The sequence below is a fragment of the Fragaria vesca genome, linkage group LG1 (assembly GCF_000184155.1).
Source record: "Fragaria vesca subsp. vesca linkage group LG1, FraVesHawaii_1.0, whole genome shotgun sequence".
Lineage (NCBI taxonomy): Eukaryota > Viridiplantae > Streptophyta > Magnoliopsida > Rosales > Rosaceae > Fragaria > Fragaria vesca.
In genome coordinates, this window is record NC_020491.1 from 9,575,390 (window position 1) to 9,590,770 (window position 15,381).

General features: G+C 37.7%; 1 protein-coding gene across 1 annotated transcript in view; it reads right to left on the bottom strand.

The window, feature by feature from the left end:
* The window catches only part of LOC101292747 (alpha-terpineol synthase, chloroplastic-like), a 3,453-nt gene extending 991 nt beyond the window's left edge, over positions 1-2,462 (bottom strand). Inside the window, exons 1-6 of the mRNA XM_004289099.1 lie at positions 2,274-2,462; positions 1,859-2,132; positions 1,374-1,752; positions 1,009-1,227; positions 745-883; positions 409-660 (exon numbers count right to left, since the gene is read on the bottom strand). Of these exons, the coding sequence (XP_004289147.1) occupies positions 409-660; positions 745-883; positions 1,009-1,227; positions 1,374-1,752; positions 1,859-2,132; positions 2,274-2,462 (1,452 nt within the window). The remainder of the gene's footprint in view (positions 1-408; positions 661-744; positions 884-1,008; positions 1,228-1,373; positions 1,753-1,858; positions 2,133-2,273) is intronic.
* Positions 2,463-15,381: the final 12,919 nt, after the last annotated feature.

Below are 15,381 nucleotides of genomic sequence, written 5' to 3' on the forward strand. Positions count from 1 at the left end.
ATATGGATTTCTGCCGTTTCTTCACCATTTTTAGCGCCGGCGACGCCGTTTCTTCTCCCCGGCGTGATCCTAGACCTCTCCCGACGATGTTGGAATGAAGAAGAAGGCCGGAGAGATCGCGATCGGAGGTCTGTGCAGCAATCTCACTCAGAACTTCACTACCGATCATGGTGGACCTCCGATCGCTTTCTTCTTCATTCTAACATCGTCGGGGGAGGTCTGAGATCAAGCCGGGGAGAAGAAACGGTGTTGTCGACGTTGGAATGGTGGAGAAACGGCGGAAATCCGTACGGAAAACCTGTACGGACGTCCGCACCTGATAATCCTTCTATATATATATATATTACAATTGACAAATTACTTTAGGTGAAATATATATGATTCAAGTTTGTTATATGATATATATACCTTGGAAGTGCCCAAATCGTCGGTGAGTCGTGTTATGAAGGATGCCCAATATATCAGTTGAGAGCCATGGTTAAAGGACTCAAGTGAAGCTTCTGTTAGTTGGGATCCTTGCGTTAACAAATAAGCATGGAGCATTGCTCCCGGACCACCCACTGAAGTCCATGCATTCTTCAAATACTCTTCCAGAGTTGGCGTGTATCCGCCGTAGAACCACCGTGCTTCCACCATATAAGACTTGCAAAGATTTTCCCACTGCATGCCGACAACCATGCAGAAAAATCAATTTTGCTTACTAATTGGTTTATGGAAAAATTAGAGAGGGTGTTAGATAATTACCTCGTTCTTAATATAAGGGAGGGTGTTTAAACCAGTGTTTTTGAATATGTTGTCAGACAAATCATTGCCAAACTCGAGCATGGCAATATAGATTGGCTTCATGTACTCAGGAAGTTCCTCCTTTGCTTCCATATTCCATCTGCGATAGAAAGTTAAAAACGCCAGAGCTAGATCAGTGTGAAGAAGAAGTTTTCAGGAATCACCAAATCGATCATCAGCTTTCATTCTCAGACGTACTCCTGGTTAATAAACAATTCAACTTACTGAGTTACTGCATCTGTAAAGCACTCGAGTTCATCCAGGAATCCGTATACATCATACAAGTCATCAATAACTGTTAATATGCACACAAACTTGGTGAGGCCTATTCTGCATTGCGAGAATTGGGGATCATGACTAATCCCCATTGCCCACATGTAGTTCTCCATTAGTCTATCCCTTGAGAAACATGCCTTTGATTTCAAATCCAACTCTCTCCACCACCTGCAAAGTAAACACTCCTAGAGTCTTAGTTAATAATTAAGCAAGTTAGTTACATTTTCAAACTGTAAATCTCGCTCCATTACTGAAGCAATATATCAACTGCTTGATCATATGGGTTCGGAAAACGAAAACGTTTCCATACTTGCCTTGAAAGCTCCTTTATCTCCATCTGATGGACTGATTGAACAAGATTGTAGTCCAATTTTGCCAACTCCAGCAGCGCCTGCAGGTTCTTAGAATCTTCCCTTTGGTACATAGTAATGAAGTTCAGAGCTTCTATTCTCGGCATCCTCCAGTGTAAAGGGGTCTGCAGTGAGTGCGCTACTCGCTTGAGTAGATAATCGTCTTTCAGTGTTGCCATGGATTGTTTCAAGTTTTTAAAACTAAATCTCTTGGCTTCCTCTAGAACATCTTCTCCTGGCATTCCAAGGTGTGAGGCCTCATACAAACTCAAAAGTCCCTCCACGTCATTGCTTAAGTTATCTTTGAAGCTTCCTTCGCAATTTCTAAACTGGTTAAACAAATCTGTGGGAGAAGTAACATGTCAACATCTGTAAACAACATGTCACTTGAATTGAGAGTATATGCTAAATATATATGGTTTTATATGCATGTAAGTATAGTACATTACCTGAGCTAATTGAAATGCCATATTGTCTTAGAATTCGAAATTGCAAAGCAACTGTTTGCAGATCTGTTGTGGTACTAGCAGTACTGGAAGAAACAAGAGTAACTATAGCCGCTTTGATCTCCTTTTCGAAGTGATATGATACTCCTAACCGCTGGATCGAGTCTATGAGCTTTAAGGTCAAGCAAGCATCGCCTTTAGCTTTGGTACTCAATACATGCAAATCTTCGGAAACATTCTGCTTCAGACCCTCCAATTTTGAGGCATATGATTCATGCTGCAACAAGAATAACGAAAATATTTATGAATTAATAAGTAGATCGATATGTCAGATGCTATAATCTAGTGCAAGCATGAGTGCTGCGATTTCGTAACGTTACAATAAAAGAATTCAGTTAGCCACCGAAGTTTGCCATACAGTGTAGCGAGTGGAGAAGGAATCGATGAGCTTGGGACCCCAGATGGTAGGATGGTATTGAGCTAGTCGGCGTTGACGAGCTACCGGAGGATCAATAACCTTGGATGACGAGTTTGAAAGAATGAAGGAGGATTGCTTTGTTGCTGTTGTATGATGTGCATGCTCCAGTACTGGTGCTGGCATTGCCATTCTTAAATAACTAGTATTAGTTAGTTTTGTGAACAAGATTGAGGGAGAGGAGGAGGAGAAGAACAGAAGACTCATTATATCTTCAGATTTAGAATAGATTGAAATCAGTGGAGAAGAACACCTGCTTTTATACAAAGGTTCCTTATACAAAATGCTTCTTGTTTTTCACGTGAAATATATTTCAAACTGGGAACTTTCTCGACGTGATTTATTACTAGGAGAAATTACTGGTCACTCCATTATCTTTTATGCTCTCGACAGTTTTCTCTATATCTTTTAATTTCAATCGATTACTCCTTGAACTTTCTAATGTCACACAAGGGAAATTATTATTTGTATCCGGAACACTATCTGTTTTATGTTCCCCTTTAATCTCATTGGTCCACGTGTTTTATCCTTATTTCTTATTGGTGTATTTAATTACTTTTCCTTTTTTTTCCTTCCCGTGCTGGTCCCCACATGAATCTGAGTTATATGATTAGCCGGGTACAACACTTGGCAGTGTCACGTGGTGTTCCGGGTACAGAGAATAATTACTCGTCACACAATTAGGTCCATTCGTTAAGTGACAATCTAAATCAGTGGTTAAGTTGCTGACTGGTCATATTTTTCAATGCCAACTCAGCTGGATGAAAGGAGAAATTCCTTTAAGACCCCTAATTCAATTTCCCTGTTTTGAACCAAAAATCCCTCCAAAATACCACTTCCCTCCACACTGAAACACAGAAGTACACTGAAACACAAAATGGGAATCCAACATTGACCTACATTCATAATATTGAAAAGTACATTGTATCTTCAACATTAGCAAGCCAATAACAAACCAACTAATTTACCAAAAATCAACATTACATCATCAAATGTCAAATTGTTCAAGTACTAATATGTTAGCTCTAATCATCTTATCAGAAGATTAGAGCTAGCAACCAAGTCACAAAACACAAGGTTGCCCAGAAATATGATGCATAAATGTTGGGGCTAGCTAATATGAAATCTATAAAATTTCACAAACATAACTACTTTCTAGCTCCTTTACATGAGTTCTGTCTAATCCTTTGAGAGGTTCTTGATGCTGCAACCTTGTCGGTCGATGCATTGGGACCTTGTACAGACCTTGAAATTGTAAGTGCAGATCCAGCTCCCTTGAACTTTGCTGGGTAGATGCAGCTTCAACAGGCCTTGTTCTCTTTGGAGTAGCCTTGCTAGCTTCCAACTTTGAAGCTTTCAACTCAACCTTCCTTAACTGGACACACAACAATGCAACGATATATATATGATTTAAGCATTTATTACACTACATACATTCAACATATACTCAATCCTTTAGGCAATATATACACAACATATGCAATTTGGCAAGATGTATTCTCATACATAGTACACACAACATAATAACTTTGACCAAGTTAGTTCTTCAGGAAATTTTAAAGCTTGATTCAAAAGATGAAAAACAATAGTTACCCTCATATACTCATTCCTTTGTTTAATTTTCTGTGACTTAGTCTTCTCTACAATCTCCCTTATCTTTGGACAAATATTGCCATGGTAAGCTTCCATTTTTCGCTTTCTGTTTGTGATTCTCTTCATCAACTTCACCCTTAACTCTTCAAACATGGTGACTGGTGACTTACCTCTTGCCTCTAATATTCAGCCATTAAAGCTCTCACATATGTTGTTAATCATGATATCACAATCCATAACTGTGTTGAAATATGCTCTGCACCAATGTTTAGCAGGCCTTTCCTTTGCTGCAAACACAAACCAATTACACTAATTAAAAACCTGGTAATTTAGATCAACATATACCATATGAACAAGATAAAGGAAATATGCAAGTACCTGTAAGCCACTTATAAGCATCAAGTTCAAGTTCCTTCATAGTTTTCATCTCCTTCTCAAAATAAGGCAGAGTAGTTGACTTTGCACAAGCCCACATCTGATCTTTCAACACCATTCCAGGAAATAGCTTTGTAAAATTGGTCCATAAGTGCCTAACACAAAATTTGATTTCAGCTCTGCTGACAATCTGTCCAAGTGCAGGTATCAGACCCTTTTGTTTGTCACTGATAAATATCCATCATCTTCCTTCATGCTCAATGTTGAGATCCTTTGCCAATAACTTCAAAAACCAAATCTATGAATCCTTGCTCTCAGCCTCAACCATTGCCTATGCTACCACATATGAACCATTATCAGCATCCATATACCAACAGCTATCAAAAGTTGGTCCCCAAAACAGCTCTTAAGATGAGTACCATCCAAACCAATTACACTTCTGCAACCAACCTTGAAACCATTCTTGAGAGCTCCCAAGAAAATATATGTGTTTGAAAACTGGAAAGCTGCTACCATTAGGGAAAGAACACTTGATGTCAATTGTAGTGGCAAGATCAACTCTTTGAAGCTCTCTTCCATAATCTTGAATTCTTGCATATTGCTCCCTTATTGTTCCTTCCACTTCTTCAAGTGCAGCCACCTTAGCTCTATAAGCTGTCCACTTATGAACCTTTGCTCTAATTTCTTTTGTCATTGCCCTAGCTAGACTGTCTGCATCACCACAAAATTCAAATAGCAATTTGATAAGCATATTAATGAAGTAAAAATATGGTGTTAAATAGCAAAACTATTTTTGAAAACACAGTAACACTTACTTGGTTTCCAGCTCTCATTGAGGGCAATCATATCCTTAAACTTTTTGCTTAAGTACCTCTTGCCAACCATGCAATTGTTGAACTTCCTAATGCATCTGTGTTCTGGATTATACCTTTTAACAATCAATGTATCCTCATCAGGTATTTTGGTGGCATATAATTCAAATAGGCAGTTGTCCTCCTTACAAATCGCTTGTATTCTTCGTGTCTCATTCCTAGCGAACGAATATTCATGTCCATGTTGAATAGCATGCTGCAACAAAGCTTCCCTGAGTATTTTTGCATTGCCGAACATCTGATCTTCCATGAAAATTGGATTCTTCATGTGAATTTTGGGGTTGAATTCAATCCCCACGTCAACCTTCTCCCCATCAGAATTGAACATATATGTAAGTACCTCCTCATCATCATACACAGTACTAAAATGTGCATCATCATCAACAAACTCTTCATCATGCACAAAACCTTTAGCTTCCTTTTGTTTTGCATTCTCTTTAGCATGTTCACCACCACCACCACCACCATCATCATCATCATCATCTCGCCCATACTGAAAATACTCATCATCTTTACTTGCTGGATCATACCTCATGTCCTCATCCTCCTCATCACTTCTTTCATTCTCACTTTCTAATTCACTCCCACTCCCACCATATGATTGAAGTTGATCCATAAAATCAATTTGTGCATCTAGAAGATCATCCCCTTCATTTTCTTGCACACTTGAACATCCAATTCCTCCACTAGAAGTATGATTTCGGCTTCTATTAAAGTCCATAAACTTCTTTTTTTTGCCATTTTCTTGCTCAACAACCTTCTGTTTTCCCTTCTCTTTTGGACCAACAAACTCACCAATATTGCTTGGTTGAGTAGGCACAGTCTGTTCAACATCTTTAATCACAATTCCTTTGCTTCTACCAAGACTAGGTTCTTCAGGAAATACAGCACAACTAGCAGCTTGGCTAAACAACATGTCTTGTAAGAAGGCCTCATCATCATCTTCTTTTCTAAAGTCAGGGTGCAGCTCCAACTGGTCACAATACACTATTAACAACCTCCAATAAGGTACAGATGAACACATATGCACAACATCTTCATCTATTTGCAGCTTCACTAACTCACCATCTTCAACACCAACCCTATATCAATACTCAATCAGCTGAGTTTGATAGAAAAGACTCAGCTGTTTCACCATGTTCCTTACCTCCACAAGCGACATCATATCTTTGTCACAGTTGTCGTAGAAATCATACTTCCCTCCCACATATGAACCATCTTGAAAGCACCCTCCATGATACACATTGACTGTGAAATACTCTGGGCAAGCTGTAATAAGCAAACAAAAACCATTAAGTTACAAACAACTAAAATAACAGCCCCAACAAATACTTTGCGACATAAAAAGCAAAAAGCCAAACACAAAACAAAGACCATGTGAGACATGAAATAGTCTTTCTTTACTACATACTAGGACCACAACCAATCACTACACAAAAGGTACTATATTAAAAGCCAAACCAAATTCTTCAACAACATTTCAAAGATATTAAAAGCCAAAACCAGGTCTCCAACAACAATTTTAACGATATCTAACACACAAATACCCAGTCTTTAAGCCATAAACCAAAACCATATACAAATAGCGGCTGAGTTTTTCCTATATATGAGTTGAGACAACTGTAAGTTGACTCTTTTCTATTGTTTACATCAACCCCGAAACCAGATTCAAGAATCCATATTTTCCCCCAAAATCAAAAACCCTATAAATGTGCGATTTTAAAGCAATCCATGTCGAAGACCATATTCCTAAAGTCTAGAACTTACTATAATTAGGTATGCCATCGTTCAACCCTTCTTCGCCTCTGGGAACCCACAAATCTGGGTTCATCACCATGCCGATGCGTACTCAGTAGATGAAAGTTTTTTTTTTTCGTATGGGGATGGGTTTTCAGTATTGGTCGATGGGGATGGTTTATTGGTATTGATCGATGGAGAGCACAGTGAGCCCCCAAGATTTCAAATTTTGGGGTTTCTGTGTTTTGGAGCTGGTTTTGGGTTAAGACACCCCCGAAATAGGCTAGGGGCATTTATACCATTTTACAATCTTGTGTGGATCCACGTGGCTAATCAGTTTGCAAACTCATCGCGTGAACTTACCAAATCAGCAACTTAACCACTGATTTAGACGGCCACTTAACGGATGGACTTAATTGTGTGACATTGGAAAGTTCGAGGAGTAATCGATTGAAATTAAAAGATAATGGAGTAAACTGTTGAGGGCATAAAAGATAATGGAGTGACCAGTAATTTCTCCTTATTACTATTTTAAGTTAAGCGGCGGGCAAGACCTAGGTCAAGGGCCACATATATTTTGGGGCTTCAATTTTAGTATATATTTTTTCTTTTAAGTTGCTTTGCCAAACAAATAAATGCAATTTAATAGAAAAGAAATAGGGGAAGCGTTGGACTACGCCATATTACTGTACGCCATTGTGGTCCCGAGACGCGTGGCGTTTTTTCATTGGCAGGGAGGATATTTGAGAGATAGCGCTGAAATTTCTCAGATGACGGCCATATCCCTCATTGTCGACGACGTTTGGGTAAAAGCTAGGGTTCATTCTGTAACACCGACGACAGGGTGAAAATGGGGTTAATACGACGCTGCATGGAGATCGGCCACGTCTCCGCCACGGCAAGCAAAATTGGAGTCGTGCACAAGTTCGGAATCGAAATAGGCAGAGCTGGTTAGTTTGAAACTGATTAACTGAAGAAGGGTTGAAGCTGGTGTATAGCGCATTGAAATAGGCATTTTGGCTCACGAGTTTGAAACCGATGAATTGATCAATGGGTTGAAGCTGTAAACTGCATTCAACCAGATAGCATTCCCTCCGGAGGTATTACTTTTAATCCATGAGTTGCATCATTGTGTACCAGATTTCTGTTGATGTTTTTGAGATTTGATTAACAGTCATCTTCAAATTCATGAGTCAGGAACAGATGTTTGCTAGGCCTGTTTCTATTTCATATCTTATGTATGTGTGTAGTTTAGTTTGTCATCGGTGCACCTATTAGTTATGTGAGTGTTTAGTTGAGAGAGAATCGAACCCAAGAGTATTTGATATAAGCTATTATGTTCACTCCTTGATCTACACTCGTAGATGTAAATCCACTAACATTATTGAAATAACAAGCTGCCTATCTAGATGTTGATCCCACAAAGTTTGATGAGATAACAAGATCTTAGTTCATCCATTTCCATTGGTAGCCACATTGCAATACTTCTAGTTTTATTCATGGGCAACAGTCATAAAAGATTTAGCTGGTGAGAACTCTGTACTGTTTAGGCGTTGGACCGTAGCTTGTATGCTTGATTATCATTTTCACCCATGATCATAGCAACTAGAACCTTGCACATCTTTAATTAGAGAAAAACTGATGCATTTGTCTTGTTCTAGTATCAATTGAATTAACAGATAAACAATATCACTGACATATATCCAATTATCATCTAATATGATCAGGAAATCTGGTTGCTTTCTCTGGTCGCAGCACTGTATGTATGTGCATTTGATAATTTCACTTTGAAAAGAAATCATTTACATCTGTGTTGTACTTACAACAATGTTTAATGGTAGGAAAGGACAACAATGTTTAATGGTAGGAAAGGATTCGGCTCCTCTAAAGTGAGGAGTGTGTGAAGTTAGTCTAAGTTCATAAAATCTAGGCTTTCTATCTAATCCAAAGGTCTTAAGAATTGACACATCACTATTACTTAAATTTTTGATTTTTAGTCTAACCCTAGTTAACTTCTTGTTAACTATATTGTTAACTCCATTGCAAATGTAGCTTGGTCTTAAGCTAGGGATGCCTTCGCCGTATCAAGGTTCCCAACCAAACTCACACCCCCTTTAGTGTTGAATCCCTTATCTCTGCCGCATACTTCCCCCATGGCTGCCACCGGACTCCTCTATATGCTATCTCGTCCTTGATGCTCTCTCCCTCTTCCATGGCCGCGTTGGAGTTCGCCTCTCATCATCTTTCATATGACGACGGGTACTGGTGGTGTCGGAGGAATCCCCGGTGCCGGTCTGAGCGCGCAAGAACTCCATAAATAACCATTTCTTCATAGTCATTTTGGTTGAACGGTAGCTAGGCAGGAGAGATCAGAATCCAGTGAGTTGATCGAAGAACATGACTCAAAGGAGAATTCCGAATAATGGTTTTGAAGGAATGAAGAGTCCATTTAAAGGAGGGATGAACTCAGCAAGCGAGCCATGTTTAAACAAATATGAGGTTAAAGAAATGAACATAATGGTGAAAGGGATATATATATATATATATATATATATATAGAAAGGAAGTTTGAATTAGATGAACATGTAATATTGATGCAAAACTCGTTAATAGGGCTAAGAATGAACTCTATCGTTGACTGCATTTATATGGAGTTAAAGATATAGTTAACAAGAAGTTAACTAGAGTTGGACTAAAAATCAAAAATTTAAGTTATAGTGATGTGTCAATTCTTAAGACTCTTAAATTAGATAGAAAGTCTAGATTTTATGAACTTAGACTAACTTCATGGACTTCTCACTTTAAAAGAGCCGGATCCTTTAGGAAATGCTGTTAAGAACTTAAAAGAGTATGTTCCATCAAGTCACTTGGCCTTTGCTAAGAATCAAATAAATAGGTGTCTAAACCGAACCCTTCAATGGACAGTCATGGACATGGTAGTCTTGTTGATCTTTTGGTCTGTATATATTTCCATGGTCAGTTAATCATCCAGTTGGTTACTGCCTCCTCATTTTAGAGTGACCAGACTGTCTCAAAAGAAATAATTGTTCCAATATATAAAATATATGCTCTGGTGAATTGCAGCTTGAACTTCTTTATATCGTCCTGTTGTTGAGTTTTCATTTCGAGGAACATGTGTGCTAGTAGAGTGTTATTTCTAATGAATAAAATCATTTTCCTGATTGTTTTCAGCAACGTAGAGTGTCTGTGCCAAGGATGGAAGATAGTGGAGACTCCTTTGGGCTACAGCCCAGAGACTTTTTTTGTTCTTTACAATAGTTTAAGGTAGGGTTTCATAAAATAAGCATGTATATGAGCACTAGCCCATATAAAAAGTTGAAGAAGTCTCACAGCCTAAACAATAACATTAAATTACAAGATTCATGTTTGGAATATAATAAAAAAATCTACCCAAATCTACTCCTTTAACTCCTACAGGGCACATCCACATATCTTTTTAGTACAAAGATATAATTATTCGCCTTCATCAACTCTAAATCTAACATGTTCACCAACAAAAAAAAAAATAGTCTACCCTGTTCGAAAAAAATCTCCAAGTCTTCATCGTTACTAAAAAGTTTGAATTTTCATATGTGTTGTAAATAGTTATTACTTAGTGGGCATTCTTGTAATTAGCCGACTAGGGTTGTTATTGTAATTTACATCATGGCCTCATCTCTATATAAGAGATGGTTCCCTACTCAATAATAAATACATATTCTCTCATTCTCTTGGTTGTTTCTCTCATTTCTCAATCTATTCCTTTTGTTTTACAACACGTTTTCAGCACGAATAGTTCTAACATTATCTTGTTTTCTATTGCATGTGAAGCTCTAAAAGCAAAGGATGATCTTTCAATTTGATTCATCGAATTCGCTCTACATTGACATGGAAAGCTTTGAAATCCATGATCAACCATATGAGGATCATTATCTAACCAAGTTCTTGGATTGGCTGAGTAGCTCCACAAACGGCATTCTCAGCTCTACACATAAAAGATGGAGATTATCCGTTCTGCAATGAGTAACGTTTTATTATCTTAATTCCAATTCATATTTGCTAGCCTTGATTATATGATGAACAAATCACCATGAAGCATGAACCCATTGTCTTTGGTTGCATTTTGAAATCTATATACGATGCATGAAGACCTAAATTTATATTTTTAATTTATTCGGATGATAAATACGTATGTGGTATATAAATTTGTTCATGTTTTGTGATTGAAATAGAAGACATAAAAATCTTTAGAGAGGCCAGTAGCCACCGAAATAAGCCCAATTGCATGCCTAGTAGTGCATACCAAAAGGCGCATGGATGAACGAACTTCAGATCCACTATCATTCTCTGACATTCGAACACAAGAGCGTGAATGCATTCTGGAAGTAATGCATGTAACCGGTAATGTAGGACCATTAATTTTGTCATTTATATCAACGGTTACATATATGAAATATTTATGCCTGAAGCATTTAGTGATACAAATTAACATTGCTCATAATGAGGTTTGAATAAAATCCATTTAGAAATGTAACGTCATTTGTTTAATGACGCGTAGCACTGATTATGTTACTTAATTGTGATTTAATAGATACGTTTTGTCAGTTACAGATTTGAATTGTGTCAAATTCAATGTCATTTAAAGGCATATAATGCCGGAAGCATTTAAGGGCATGTAATGCCAGAAGCATTTACCAAGTTATAACCCATATATTATGGCACAAGCATTATGGGTCAAATTATTGTGCAAATTACGATAAAGACGTTATGAGTTTAATCTTCGGTTATACCAATTTAAATTATGTCATTATAATCCATTATGCTAGAAGCATGAATTTTATTATAATCCATTATGCCAGAAGCATTTATCCAATTTAATACCTATGTGTAATGCTAGAAGCATTAATGAGATTTGTACTCATTGTCATTGGTATATACTTAACCACTGCATAAATGATATTTATTTAGTAATTTATGCCATATATTAAATATCGGTTAATTACCAAATTCAAATTGCGTCAATTTTATTTAAACAATTCTCAATTATGTTATCATTTATATGAATTGTTATGGGGATGTAATGACGCATTTTGCCGGAAGCAATTAATGATGCAAATGAATTTATTTTGCACGTAACCGCTACGGTGTTTACATTTATTGGTTCAGTAATTACCAATGTTAATGCATATACTTTATGTCAATTAAATTGTTTCCATTATGTTTTGTTTATTTCAATTTAATTGAAAATAATTACTTTCACTTTAAGTTGTAAGTAATGAATTAATAGCATATGTTGATTTGTCTTATTAATGATGAATATTAAATAAGGCTGAGTCAGAAGCTCACCTCAAGCCTATGTGACAACAGTAAGTCCGAGCCAGGAGCTCAACCTAAGCTGCAAGGCTAGCACAAAAGCTCACCACATGTCGCCTTGAGTCCATGACAATAATTATAACTCTTCTCAAACTAGGCTCACCCAGTTGGATGCGATGTCTAGGCAAGTTCTTTTGAGGATGTGTACTTAAGTGAGCCTTGCTCCACCACCTCATCATATCTTACCTGGTCGTATACAATTAGAGTTACCGAAAGGGTTGACTAATAACATTGCATTTCTTGGCAGACCATTCTGAGCCCAGTAGGCCACTCTCCCTCTACGGGGCCTAAGAGCCCGGCCAACATACCTCTCAGATTGTGCCATGTAGACTTGTAAAGTATGTTGAGGTTTATCTCTTTCACTTTAATTAAAGTCAATTCCTTTGGTCCAGCAGAATCAAACAAAAGAAAAATAATCTAATGACACTGTTTTTCGTACCTAGTCATTATGCATGTCTATAAGGCACTCCAAATATTTTCTCATAATAGCTGTTGTTAATACATTCACCATATGTAATGTGTAGTTAATTGCCAGAAGCATTTACACATAATTACATGACATATTCACTATGCTAAATTAGTAGCGTGAAATTAATATTATCAATTGTTACATGATTATAATTTGAAAATACATGTACCTAATGAACCGGTAGTTCAGAAGTGAACCTGTAGTTCATGTATAAATCAAACTTGTAGTTTCGATAATAACCCCCTTAAGAAACTTAAAGTTTCATTCCAAAATTCATCAGACATGATAAAATCGGTAGCTTTTATCATGTTAATTGGTAGTCTCTAGAAGAAACTATTTGAAGTAGACATCTTCCTTGCCTGAAGCAAAACAAAATTAGAGAATATTGAAATGAAAAGGCTTGATGCCCTAGAATCTCAATCAAAATTGATATGTGTTATCAATATTAAGGAACTGAGCATTCTCGTCTGACTGACGAGGCAAAATACCTCTACGTTTTAGAAGAACGTTATCAAAAGGTAAGTTCATTGAAACCAATGCTTAAAACATTGAAACCACTAGAAAAATGGTGTAATATCTTTGCATAACCTTTGAATGTGCGGCCAGAAGCGTACATTGAATACATTCAAATTTATTAGCTAGAAGCTAAATGATTCGAGCAAATAGTAGCTATAGTATTGGTGTTTGATGCACTCGGGAAAAACATATGATGCACCGTATCCTCAACTCAATTATCACACGGGCATCCCCTTTAGAATAAGGGTCTTGTCTTTGATGACACATTATGTTAAACTGCTCGTTAAGAATATTGAATACTAGACCATCATATGCAAAAACTAGAATATACACTATCTATTTATGCACAGAATGCAAGGAAAAATACGTGGACCTATCCAACCATCATGCGGACCAGTTAAATATTAATAGTTTTGGTTGATGCATCGACAAAAGTGATTAGATGTCACATCACTGTCCACAAGAAAATGCTGCGTTTGCTAAACTCTCATCCATGAAATTTAGGGTACGCCACTCGGATTATCTTATAAAGTTTATAAGACATGATAATGCCGGAGAGTTTACATCGATGGCTTACGATGATTATTACATATCCCTTGGGATATGTTGAACATATAGTTTCCTATGTTCACACCCAAGATGGTCTCGCAGGTAGAACCTTGGTAATGCGCACCAAGCTTCTATTGTTTGCGTCGGGCTATGCAATCTTGCATGCAGCCATGTCGGTCCGGTTGAGGCCCACTGCTACCCATCTTATTTCGTGTTACAGTTGGTGACTGGGTGTGAATCTGATGTTTTTGCACTTACACACATTGGGTTTGTAGTCTCCGTGCCAATTGTGCCGCCACAACGTACACAATTGGGTCCTCAACAAATGATGGGCATATATGTCGATTATGAACCCTATCCATTTATGTGCTCCTTAGAGCCCTTGACAGGAGATCTCTATACCACTAGATTTGCGGTCGTCACTTTGATGAGATAGTCTTCCCGCTGTTAGGGGGAGATAACAACGTCACCTTTCCTGATGAACGACGTGTAGAATGTCTCATCTTGATCCCCAAACCGCACATGTTATATTGAAGTGCGAAGAATTCTACTTCTAGTTGAAGTGCAAAGAATTGTAGATCTATGTAGTGTAGCCCAGAATATGCCAGACACTTCATTAGATCTAGTTAAAGTGACGAGATCATATATACCTGCTGCAAACCTGCAAGGATAAATGTCCCGTAGGACGTATCGTCCTAGTTGGACGAAGTACGGCCATGGCGGCTAACCAGTCATAGTCCCTACCCTGAAGCGAGGTAGACCATTAGGTTCGAATGATTCTTATCCCTAGAAGAGGATAAACTTGGCACAAATGAATCTTCTTGCCATCGTAATCTCAAACCAATTCAACTCACGAGATTAATCCAGATTATGGGTTCGTCCTAGAAGAGACGAAGTTGGGGGACGCTCCAACATTTAAACCCACTCCCGAGAATAGAAAATCTCGGTAAATTTAGTGAGATATTGAATCGGAATGAGAGTTCATCGATGATGTGTTTGTATTTGCGGTGGCCACCGAAATTATAATAAGCGATGATGTCGAACCTTGATTCGTTGATAGATCTCAACGAAGAGACGAATGGCTAAAAAGGAAAGAAACAATCCAGGTCATATTAGATTCCTTAACTTAGAGAAAGGTGTTATGGGCCTATTGTTCTCATACCTCCCCATGATTAAACATGCATATAGAGTTTAATGGGTACTTGTAAGGAAGAGTAATGAGAAAAATGAGATTGTGATATACAAAACTCTTCTAATGGCGCAAGGATTTTCTCAACGCCCTGTGATTGATTATGAGGAGAAGTATTTTCTCATAATGGAAGTCATAACGTTCCACTATCTTATCAGTTTGGTAGTTTCCAAATAACTGAATAAGCAGCCTATGAATGTGGTAACAACTTATCTCTATTGGGATCTGAATATAGAGATATACATGAAGTTTCCTGAAGGACTTCTGTTACCCAATGTAAATAGTTCTAGACCACATAACATGCTCTCCATTTGCTAGAGTAGTTCACTTTAGGGGTTCAAACAATCCAGGCGGAGTTGGTATAACCGTTTAAGTGAA